This window comes from Poecilia latipinna, unplaced genomic scaffold, assembly GCF_001443285.1.
Source record: "Poecilia latipinna isolate Pla-1442-1.1 unplaced genomic scaffold, P_latipinna-1.0 Scaffold368, whole genome shotgun sequence".
In the NCBI taxonomy this organism is placed as follows: Eukaryota; Metazoa; Chordata; class Actinopteri; order Cyprinodontiformes; family Poeciliidae; genus Poecilia; species Poecilia latipinna.
The window spans coordinates 10,032-22,418 of record NW_015112984.1 but is presented as its reverse complement, the minus strand read 5'-3'; the positions used below and the strand labels follow the sequence as shown (position 1 = coordinate 22,418).

The 12,387-nt window shown below is 41.7% G+C and overlaps 1 protein-coding gene and 1 long non-coding RNA gene across 4 annotated transcripts in view; both read left to right on the top strand.

Annotated features, from left to right (window-relative positions):
• The window catches only part of LOC106949870 (E3 ubiquitin-protein ligase pellino homolog 2), a 19,260-nt gene extending 9,493 nt beyond the window's left edge, over positions 1-9,767 (top strand). For 2 of the 3 annotated variants that reach the window (XM_015036408.1, XM_015036409.1), the window contains 4 exons: positions 311-508; positions 581-766; positions 845-1,050; positions 1,914-3,180. In XM_015036408.1, coding sequence (XP_014891894.1) covers positions 311-508; positions 581-766; positions 845-1,050; positions 1,914-2,298 — 975 coding nt within the window. In that variant the 3' untranslated portion in view covers positions 2,299-3,180. Of the gene's footprint in view, positions 1-310; positions 509-580; positions 767-844; positions 1,051-1,913; positions 3,181-9,296; positions 9,344-9,432 lie in introns of those variants that run through there. The other variant, XM_015036411.1, reaches the window with a different exon arrangement.
• LOC106949871 (uncharacterized) lies at positions 5,968-7,233 on the top strand. The gene is made up of 2 exons (XR_001425476.1): positions 5,968-6,609; positions 6,654-7,233. It is a non-coding gene; the product is annotated as an uncharacterized LOC106949871 (long non-coding RNA).
• Positions 9,768-12,387: the final 2,620 nt, after the last annotated feature.

Here is a 12,387-nt window from a genome sequence, read left to right as displayed (position 1 = left end):
AAAAAATTTTTAAAAAAAAATTTTTTTTTTTTTAGGGTTTTTTTTTTTTTTTTTTTTTTTTCTTGCCTTATTTCTTGTAAATGATGAACTGGATTGCCATTTCCTTTTTAAGAATTAAAAACATAAACAATCATGGTTCAGATTCTCAGTAAACTTCAGAGACCTAGGCAGAAAATACAAAAGATTATTTATTAACCGATTCGGCAGTCATGTCACCCACTTTTAACAGTAAGAACAATAGTAATAAATTGTAGGTGTGGTTTATTTTAACACTATAATGAAACAGGAGCGAATTTTGTTTCTCCTGCAGATCGGACGGTCCACAGAAAGTCCCATCGACTTTGTGGTGACCGACACCTCCGGAGGGGGGACAGAAGGAGAAGACCCCTCCATCGCTCCCAGCACCATCTCCCGATTTGCCTGCAGAGTGGTGTGCGAGCGCAACCCGCCATACACCGCACGCATTTACGCGGCAGGCTTTGACTCGTCTAAAAATATCTTTTTAGGGGTGAGTGTGATAACAGTTCGGCACAAAGGCGCTTTCTGTTCGGAAATGCTGAAGCGGCGCTCTCATCACTAGGAGAAAGCGACCAAGTGGAAAAATCCTGACGGCCACATGGACGGCCTCACCACCAACGGGGTGTTGGTGATGCATCCGGAAGGTTTCCCCCAGGAGCCCAGGCAGGGTCTGTGGAGGGAGATTTCTGTGTGCGGAGACGTCTATGCCCTCAGAGAAACCCGCTCCGGGCCCAGTCGGGGCAAACTGGTGAGTCACCTCAGCGACGGTTTTGCTCCGTCGATCCGGTTTGGGTTGAACTGTAGGCATATCCCTGTCTGTATGTAGGCAGAAGGGGAGAGCAGCGCACTGCGGGACGGCTCGCTGGTGGATCTTTGCGGCGCCACTCTGCTGTGGCGCACCGGGGAGGGCCTGATGCGCGCTCCCACCCTGCGTCACCTGGAGGCCCTTCGTCAAGAACTGAACGCGTCCCGACCGCAGTGTCCTGTGGGCCTCAGCACGCTGGCCTTCCCAAGCTTACCACGCAGCCACAGGTGAGACTACTGTCACTTGATTTAGTGTTAAGAACTTTTATCAGGAGTTTATTATTGGATTTTCTGTTTGCAAAAGGCGACAGTATAAATTATTAACAGGGTGTCCGCACATCCTTAAAAAGTCTTAAATGTACGTATCTGAAATCAAGGTTTTAAAATGTCTTAAATTCATTTATTTTTTCCCATTTGGCCTTAAATATATTAATCACAGGTCTTAAATTTTTGTTGTGGCAGCACTATTTAATCTCACAAACACTATGTAGTTTGTGTTTTTTTCTTGCCTGACTTTTTCTGTCAGGCAAAAGTTTGAGTGACTTGAGGTGACAGAGGCCGCAGGTAACTAGGAGCTAATACACCTTTGTTAGCTAGCTTACTTTTTGCATTTATCATGGGCAAAAGTAAGTTTTTACAAAATAAATATAAATATATATGCATATTGTACTTTTACCATGATACAGGTCTTAAATTTTGTCGTGGTAAGACTATTTAATCTCGCATATGTTATGTAGTTGTTTTTTTTCTTTTCTCACGTGATTTTAATATTTGGCAAAAGTTTGAGTCGCACCCAGACATATTCAGTGAGTTGGGTGGATCGAGGCGGTTGCCGCTACAGGTAGCTTGATGCGTTTATCATGGGTGCAAGGAAATTTTTGCAAAATGATATATATTATATATATGTATTTAGTACATTTATAGCGATACAGGTCTTAATTTTCACTCATAATAGTGTTATAAGGTCTTTAAAAGCCTTAAATTTGAGTTGATGAAACCTGCAGAGACCCTGATTAACACTTGCCAGTACTGCAATGTCACAAACATACAAGGAATTGCGTGACGTTAGTCGAGTTGATTTGTTGCCGCAGCCTTGAAGAGCGTCAGCCCTGGGTCTACCTCACCTGCGGCCACGTCCACGGACGCCACGACTGGGGCCAGAGGTCTCAGAGGGTGGAGGACCCCGGGGAGGGTGAGGGCTCCACCAAGCGCCGAGAATGCCCCTTGTGCAGAAGCGTGGGCCCCTACGTGCCGCTGTGGCTAGGCTCTGAGCCTGCTGTGTACGTGGATGCCGGAGCGCCCACTCACGCCTTCGTACCGTGCGGCCACGTCTGCTCGGAGAGGACAGCCAAATACTGGGCCGAGACCCCTCTGCCCCACGGGACACACGCATTCAGGCCCGTCTGCCCCTTCTGCTCCGCCGCCCTCGGTACCCCCGGCTGGATACGGCTCATCTTCCAGGGCCCCATCGACTAGCCGCGCCCTCAGTAACCACCATCCCAACCGCAGGAAGCTACTTGAGCCTCGTTCTCATGGCAAACGTCAATGAGCGATGAATCACTTCAGTGTCGAGCACGGCTGTCACGGCAGCACGTGCGTTCTGAGTGTTCGACCGCGCTCTCCAACGTTGTGTTACAGAATGCAGCTCAATCCGTCCCCTTGTTTATCCTTCAGAGCTTCAAGATCGGGAGGACCTGACAGACTAATCAGTGCTAACAGGTAGATAGTGATTCGTCTAATCTAACAAAAACAGAGTGAGCTAATTTTCGTTACGTAGAACGTAAAGAGAATCTCTGGTGATGCTGCTTGACCTTTTAAAAGTTCCTCACTATAAGATGACTCAGCCCCGTTGTACTGTAACTACACACTATCAGGTTCAAACATCCTTTTCAATTCTCTTCAGTGTGAAATCTTAAGTAGCTTTTTTGCACATGCAAAACGAATGGCCTTGACTGTCTCTTTTCCAGCATTAATTGCAGCTGCGTTCATTCAGTCCACTAGCATAAGTCGCCACATTCTGAAGATCCTTTTAATAGAAATGGTCTCAGCTTCACTGTGACTGTCACTTCTACTGCCTTCAGTTACTTTCGTCATCTTCCCCAGTTTTTCATGTCAGCGCCTGAAACAGGAAGGCTTTACCCCCTTAACTACACTGAAACATGAACGTTCCAACTGATCCATTTAATTGTGCACGTTGTTCTCCTTTGTCTTCACCAATACTTTTAGTGTTAAATCTATGCACAGATACTCCTGTAAACGAAACCCCTTGGTGACCTCTTAAGCGGCAGAGTGAGCATTACGTTCGGCGCCTTTCAAAAGTATTCACACACGTTAAACTTTTTCAAATTTTTATTTAAACAAAATAAAAAAAAAAAAAAAAAAAAAAAAGGATTTTATGGGACAGACCAGCACAAAGTAAAGAATAATTGGGGAGTGGAAGAAAAAATATGAATGGTTCTGGTTAATTAATTTATTTTTTGCAAACCAGAATCTGAAAAGTGTGGTGTGCTTTTGTAGTTACTCCAGTAACCCCATATCTAAAGTCCAGTCCCACCAAGTGCCTCCAGAAGTCACCTAATCGATAAGAAGAGTTTAGATGAGAGAGTGTGTCGACTGCATATTTGTGTACACCACAAATCTGGCCTTTGTGGAAGAATGTTGAGAAGAAAGGTTGGTTTGCGTTCATGTCAGAGTTGATGGAAGATGGTTGGAGCTAAAAGCAGGTCAATTGTGGCGTAAAAAATATCAGGCGCAGTAGGGCAACTACCTTCAACACGCAGTGAGAGAGCCATTGGAATGGTTTAGATCAGAGAATATGCATGTGTCTGAATGTCAAATTAGGCCTCAATCTTTGGCATTACTTAAAAATATATGATCAGAAAACCTTCCAGTTTTAGGAAGTTGAATGTGGAAAATGTAAGTGTAGAAGGGCTGCAGCTTTAAGTGGAGCAAATGGTTCTACATAGTATTCACACACAGAGGGGTTAAATACAAATTCATACCACTTATTTATTTTTTTATTTTTTTAAAGAAGTTTGGAAAAAAACTACTTTGTGTAAAATCCCAACGAAGTGCAATGAAGCTCACGGTTGTAACCAGTTGTGAAAAAGTTGAAAGTGTATTAATACATTTGCGAGAAGCTGTACCGTAACCTCAATTATGAAGCAGAATGAGGATAAACAAAGGCAGGGAATTAAAACTGGGTTCACCTCACTTCACAACTCTCCAAAGCAATAATAGCACTTGCATAGATAAGCTACGTGCTTTTTCTTCGTCGAGCCAGGCGTTCGTTCGGCTGTACCTGGAAGCTCGAAGGGGGGAGGGAAGGGTTTTCCAGGTTCAGAGGTCAACCAGAGGTGCGTTCAGTTCACCAGATTCTGCGACGAGTCCTCGCCATCTTAAAGGAAGTCAACGGATTCTGAACTGCTTCGGTTCTGAACGCACCTCGGGTCGCTGAACTTCTTCTAACAGGGTCCGTGTTGGTGTGACGGATGATTTGTTCTTGTATGACCTCAAAAAGAAAAGAACTTTTGTTTCAAAGGGGAAAAAAAACAAACTATTTTGTTAAGAAAAGGGGGAGGGCTTTATTTTGGGGGAAGCGGGAGGAATTCTTTTAGATGTTCAATGTTCAAAACAAACACAAAAAAAAATCTAATAACTATTTTTCTATTCGCAGTGGGTCTAGTTAATTATTCCTCTATGGTGTGAGCAAGTTGTGCCCAGCTGTAACTGTGCGGTAGATTAGGAGAGCCCGGGAATGAGAAGACATTACCAACACTGTGTCCACTTCCACACTGCTACCATGAAACATTGCCCAGACAATGAATGTAGCCAAATACTCGGGCTATGTTTAGCCTTCGCTGGTGCTCATACTGAATGCTCTATATTGTGATACTATTTTTGTAACTGAATATTATGGTGTAGCTTGGTGAACTAGCTTGAAAAGGTGTGGTGGCTCCAATACATAGCCACAAGTGTGGAAGACACGAAGAAGTCAGTTATACACGCTCACATGGGAAGCCGCGTCCAGCTCGCATGCGCTGGACAGTATTTACGCTACATGGGCACTTATTCAGAAACTTTGCACGGTGGTTTGCGAATTCGTCACTCACGCTGAGCGAGTATGTCACAATTAAGGTTGTCTTCCGAGTCCTTGAGTTAAACTGCTTTTTTTTTTTTTCTCAAAGTTTTGTGCTGTTGTTTCGAGGGGAAAATAAAGAAAACGAGTCTTAAAAAAAACAGGGATGCACGGATATGAAAATTTGGGCCAGTAACGATATCCGATATTAATATCGCTGTAACCAATATTTACAGATGTTATTTATTATTTCATTGCCCTGTTGACACCGTAAACAAAATGACCACCCTTTCAGTTAAAATACCCACAATCCTGCACTGCATCACTATGAATGTCACATAACCAACTTTCTCCTCTCCTCTTACCAAAACAAACGTAACAAGATGGGGGGAAAAAAATCCTCCCAGTTTTATTTATTGCACCAATATGTTATAAAATTACTAATATCAGCAAGTATCGATGTTAGTGCCGATATATCGTGCATCCCTAAAAAAAAAAAAAAGAAAAACGTAATACTTGATATAACTTCATAAATGACACCTCTTGTACTGCTATGCTAACATTTTCCAATAATTCTTCTGCAGGATGTCGACTGACTTGGCACATGTTTACATCCAGCCATTAAAAAAACGCGTCCTGAAATACTTCAAAACGTACAGTTTTTCGAATGTGATGGGGTTTTTTTGTTTTGTTTTTTGATAAAAAAATTTTTTACCCATTTGAAGCCTGAATGCCGGATTTATTGTGTGCTGGAGAAGTGATGTGGTGACAATAACAGTAGCTCAGGATTAGCAATCTCAGAGTCACAGCTGGCAGGGCAACCCCAGAGAAACATGGAGAGAGCAGAAAGCTTGTGAAAATATTCTTCTGTTTGAGGTAAAGAAGGCTTGATGACCAGTGGTGTCCAGCTCATGATGCATAAATCAAACAAGGCATCAAGCTTTGAAATTACTTTATGCAGCCTCTGATCCATACCACGCTTGTCAACACACTTAAAAGAAAATAGAAAACAACTGATCCAAAAATGTTACCTTCTTTTTTCTTTACATTTCTGGTTAAAGATTTACAAAAATCAACCACTTGGATTATTTCATTAAAATATTGCATGTTTAAATATATAAGCAGGTAGAAATTAAAAATGGCCTGTGAGTCCTTTCAACTTGAACATTTTAGCCTGTGCGGCATAAAGTTTGGACACCCCTGATCCAAGTTGATTTTGTGCTGCAGTGCCAGCTGAAATTCATATTATATTGATAAAAACTCCTTCCATATGCATACACCACACTGGTCGTGATCGCCAAAGACGAGCCTTTCAGCAGCACCATATTTAGTTGTTGGCATCTCTGGTAAAACCGCGTGTAAATCCTTAAATTGTGTGGTTGGTTGGTTTTTCCCTGTTTTGAAGAGCGGCTTACAGAAACGTGCCTCTGTGTCGCAGCCAGTTTATACCCCAGAGAATCATAAATTACTAATTAAAATGTTCCTGATCAACTTATAAAGTCTAAATGACAAAACTGCTTCAGTTTACAGGAATCCTTAGAAATTTAATAAATGTGTCACCAAAAAAAATAAATACTTATATGTATATTTTTTTGTAAAATGAATGGTTTCATTCTTTTTGAAGCTGTCCAAAAGTCAGAACTTTGGTGGGTTTATTTTCAGGCTCTCTACGCATCTACTTCAATAAGCGTGTCAATAGGTGTGAACGGGTGCTGTTGTTTAAAAAAAAAAGGAGAAAAACCGACTCCAACAGGCAAGTATCAGCTGGCGGTTATGAATCGTGTCAACCTCAGTGAATTGTGCTCGAGATCTCTGCCTGTAATTGGCATGTGGATGGATGAACTGTTGCAGCACCCTCATTTTGCTTCTTTTTTTATTTTTGCTCCTTTATCTCTTCTGTAATATTTGCTTACGTTTAGTCTTCATTGATTTGTAGGTGTTCGTGTGTTGTTTTCTTTATTTCGTTTAGGCCTTAGTTATTGAGCAAACCTCTCACAGTATTTTAGCACAGCATTAATTTACTCAGTACCACCAGTGATATCATAAGCTCTTCACAAATGTGGTTTTTTTTTTTTTTAATACATGTGTGTTCATTGACCCTTATTCCAGATGGCGAAACCTCAAACTCCTCAACTTATAAGCTCTCCTTAATGTAGGTGAGTGAGTAGCTGACGTGTCTAATACAGCGAAAAACCTCACAAATAACAATGCATTCCTTTGACTATAACTTATGTACAGCTATTTTGTATTATTTTATATCATGTCCTTCTGTAACTGTCCGGTGCACAGACAATCGCTATACACATGTCAATAAACCAGATTAAAAAGAAAACTGTTTCTTTCTTATTATTTTTCACTTCATGAGGTAAACGTGTTTCCAGCAGAGGGCGCCCTCTCCCAGCGCTGAGGCTTAGGCATGCTCGTCTGCGAGGGTTGCTTTGGATTGCATCACCACTTTAACACACTCATCTGCTTTAATGAGCAGTTTTGGCAGTCAAATACGGTACATCGGCATGGAAATATGATAAGAAGCTGAAAATTACAGAACGCCCGATTCTCAAAAAGCTATTGAAGAGACGGCAAAGAATCCAAGAAGTAAAAGACTCGCTGCGAGTCGTTTCTTTCAGAAGTTTGTTGAGAAACTACGTGACTTTTTGAAGCCTGAGGAGGAGTCTTTTCTTTCAGAGAGGAGTGCGTCATGGTATCTCAGTGATGCATTTAAAGTATTTTAGAGCCATCTCAAGCTATGTGTAGGAGAAACTATCTTAAATTTAATTTTTTTTAACTACGTGAAGCTGCTGTGTGGATTGGATTTACTGCTAAGATCTGGAGCAAGCATCACATTTCCCCCGAGACATTGCTTTCTACTAGAACATAAAAAGACAGAAATCGTTTTAATTTTTATAAGGAAGGGACTTTGGTCAAAACCTGAAGAAGAAGAATTATAAACCTGCTTGCCAAGCATTTTTGTAAAAAAAAATAAATAAATAAAAAAATCAACAAAACAATTTTTATATGCAGTAGCAATCAATAGAAATAAATTTCATGATCAGTTTTTATATTTTTCTTACTATTTCAGCTTTTTTTTTGTTTATAATCAAATTCCACCTTCAAATGTCTTTAACTTGTAAAGCTTGAGTCATATTTCAGAAAAGTCAATTTCAAAAACATTTTCCAACAAGAAACCCAAATGCAACCCAAATGCTTCAGAAATCATGTAGGAAGTGGTCTAAAGTTGTTCATCAGTAACGACTGGTCAGCTTAAACATCAGTCAGTGTTTAAGCTGATCAGTTTTGCGCACTTTGTGATGTGATTGACCTAAAGTCACCCAAAGTATAATTTCTTTTTTAAGTATGCATTTTTGGGAGGCCCTGTAATGGGAGATGATGCTTCATTACTCATCTGCGTTTTTATCGTCAGAAAACATTTGTTGCAGAAAAAATACATTAAATGCCCAGGCACTACTAATCGTCTTGTAAATAAATATGTCAAAAATGTTAAAGTCACATCAAACAAAAATATTCTGTTAATGTCTTACTGAGTCTGAATAGTGTGGATTAAATCCAGCCTGAACCTTTTTGATTCTCTAATTTTTAAGACCCAGTAGATCCCCTTGGATGAAAGAAGTCATACAACCAGTCAAAACAGAATTCACAACTTGCCAATTCTAATAATCAAATGTTTCTGGTACAAAAAACCCAAACTATTGTGTGGCCTTCGGGTTTGAGCAACTTCATATTTCTTTTAATAAGACAATTAAAGATCAAATATAAATTTCTTGAAAGATTTACGTAGTATTTATTGAGCGACATCAATAACAGTATTTAAATCCTTTTTTCCAAGCTATTATCAGTAGTTTTTCTTTTCTGTTTACATTGTCTTAAAGTGCACAACCCATGTGACGGCCATTACAGACTGCTTATTGTATCGTGTTGCGCGTTTAGTGGAGGTACTGTGTATAACAGCTGACGTCTCAGTGGATGGATTCTTCGGTTTTGATCCAGCTAATTATTCTGAATCCCTCACTGGGAGCAATGGAAACTCGAAGGTTTCTGTTCTGGGGACTGTTGTGTGTCTTGTGTGTGTGTTAATCAAAGGCCCTAAAATCTGAACCCTCAGCGGACTCTATTCTGTTACAGAGGTAGCAAGGGAGGGCGTTTCTGCAATTGTTTCATCTATTCCCCCATTACCTCCATACACTGGGAAACTTTAATTAAGCTGGGGCCGGAGACGATTAATTAACTTTAAGACTTTCATGTCCTTTTTTTTTTTTTTTTTTTTTGCTTCTACATATTTCACTGAGCCACTGGAAGAAATTAGCTGCGTAATTTCCAAATCCAATTAATGCCAATATTAATGCACCGCAATCTGCTTTCCTGTGTTCTCTTGTCTTAGGAAGCTATTCTCTTTTGTGGCTCCACTGTTAGAGGATACCAGACCAAGTAAGCTGAGTCGGATGTATTAAACAAGGGTTAGGTTGTAATAAGTTTGATTATTTTAAGGAGTTTATTATGCTGTGTTATCCTGTTAGGGTGATGATGATGTTGTGGCTCCGGAGTGGTAATCCAGACGGTCTCGTAGCTCGACAAATGGAGCTTCCCCCTGTGGATTCTGTCATCCCACATCATCATTTTAGTTGGACAGGCCCAGCATGGATGTAGGTGGATGAGATTATTACAGACAAGGTAATCTGTTTAGCACTTGTCACACACGGCTCATCCGCTGTCATGGAGATACCTGTTCACTGAGACAGTTGTGGGAACCTAAACCTGACCCATCATCTGTCTGTTTGCTTTATTGCTTTAACATCTTAGACTTTATATAAGGAAACGTATATAAAGGTTTTAGGATTCCAACAACGTACAATTGTACCTCCATTTGCAGGTACAGTTGGAGGTACAATCTCCAATTAGCAATTTCTCTTAGCATTTTTTTCAAGTTTTACTTTGTTAGAAGATGACAAACATACACAATACATGAATGTGCAGTGGGGAAAATAAGTATTTGATAGACTACCAATTTCTTAAGTTTCAGCACTAATTTTTATTCTAGGCACACCTTAACTATGAGACAGAAACTAAAAAAAGTAATCCTAAAAACTTACATTGTACGAATTTTAAATCATACGATGTTGGACCGAAGAGTTGGGTCGGACTCTTCGGTTCAGGACTCAACTGGTTCAAGTCTTACATAAAGAAAAGGGATTTCTTTGTTTCAATAGGTAACTTCTCATTGAAGTGGACCTGTCTTACTCAATTCATGCTCCCACTAGCTCAGGTTATAACAGGAAAAAAGATTAGCTACCATAACTACGCTGATGATGCACAGCTCTATATTACGATGTCACCAGGTGACTCAGAACCCATCCAATCAGTGAACAGATAAATGTGTGGATGTGCCAAAACTTTCTCCAGCTGAACAGAAACAAAACTGAAGTTATTATCTTTGGACCTAAAGAGGAACAATCTGCAGTCAATGCACAGCTTCTGTTATTACAACTAAAACCTAGCAGTCAGCCCTGAAACCTGCGAGTTTCAGAGCTGACTGGACTCTGACCTGAACCTTCAGAGCCACATAAAGACATTTACAAAGTCGGCCTTCTATCACCTGAAGAACATCTCCAGGATTAGAGGACTAATGTGTCAGCGCGATCAAGAGAAACTCGTCCATGCGTTTATCTTTAGCCGCATTGATTACTGCAACAGCGTCTTCATAGGTCTGACTGACAAATCAAACAGCTGCAGCTGATCCAGAAAGCTGCTGCTCGTGTTCTCACTTAAACCAAGGAAGATAGAGCACATAACAGCAGTTTTAAAGTCCTACTGGCTCCCTGTAGCTCAGAGAATAGACTTTAAAATACTGTTGTTAGTTTCTAAATCACTGAACGTCTTAGCACCACAATGCATTAAAGATCTGTTGTTGTTGTTGTTATATCAACCTTCCAGACCTCATAGGTCTTCTGGTTCTGGTTCTGCTCTGCATCCCCAGAAAGCTTGCATAAGTACGGGACGTGGCCAGTTTGATTAGTGATCTATGAATGACCTTAGGCAGCTTAGACAAGGGCCTTGTCTTTGCAGGTTCATTACAGAATTGTTTTACAAATGAGATAAGTGGTTCTCATCTGACCACCCCCCACGAAAACTTTCTGCAGGTGCCTAAGTGAATTCAGGCCAAAGTGAGCCCCTGTTCTCACATCTTTCCCCCTGTTCCCCGACGCCTCTCTCACTGCGTGACCGATAACTGCCTCGAGGTGCTGTTGCTGTAATGCTCTGTAAATGACAGCTAATGAAGATGGTACATCCTCTCATTACTTTGAGTCTTTGAGGGCTGTCAGATGATGCAAGCGCGTGTTCTGGCTTCGCTTTCCCTTGTTTGGGGAAAACTCCTTTTCCATCCCGCAGGCACCTTCAGCGGTCAGGAAACGATAGCGCTTCTCTCCCCTCCTCTGCCGTATCAAGCACACACTCAATTAACACAGCGTGAAAGGTGAGAGCCGTTTTGAAAACATTTCTCATTACACCTTATCGCTGGGCCACAGAGGGGGGCACCACGAAGCAAATTAGAGGGGCGGGATGAGAGATGGAGAGCGAAGAAAGGAGGGAGAGTGCCGGAGACATCAAAGTGTTCTTGCTCTATTTAAATTGAGTGATCTTGTGTGAAAAGATCCACACTACACAAAGATTAACCCCATCCACCCTCCCACTTGCACACACAGCTAATAACGCACCCACATACCCTTGGATTTATGTGTCAAGGGTTAATAGCTGTGAGCAGGAGGACACTGGGGGGTTTGTGTGGGGTGTTACTGCAAAATGCACGTGTGTGCTTATGTGGAACGCGTTCATATGCGTGGCAGAGATGTTTGTGTGTGTGAGAGAGAGAGAGAGAGAAAGAGAGAGAGAGAGCAGAGTTGGAGATCAAACAGTGAGAGCATGAGAGGCTCAGTTTCATCATGGAGTGACAGACTGACACCAATCCCACGAGCAGCGCCGCTGGAACAGACCTGCCAGCGCTCTTACAGGGAACACACACAAACACTCACAGAGGCTGGGAGCTGATCTGTCGCCTGTTTCCTGCCAGTTTCATCATGTCCTTTACCGAGATGCAAATTTGACTCATTTTCATTACATTGCAGAAGTGTTAAGCTGGTGGAATATTTGCATATGTGGGCTCTTTTTTTTGGTTGGTTTGTTTGTCCTTCCGCCGGGATGTGTTACCTGTTTGTTGTGCGGCTCGTAAAGAAAGAGTGTGAGTGCTCCCTTTGTCGCGACCCAAGTCGTCTTCCCCCCTGTAGGTGTGTGCCTGCTCAATCCCGCCCGGTGGATTAGTGACGTCGGCGGAGCTCACCCTCTCGCTCCGATAAGGGCGTGCGCCGTTGCCTCCCGCTCCCTGCTCCCCGTGCTCAATTTCAGATAGAGCTAATGGAATCTGTCCCACGCGATTGTAATGCGAACGAGACTCATTTTCCATGGAGCTTGGAACTGTC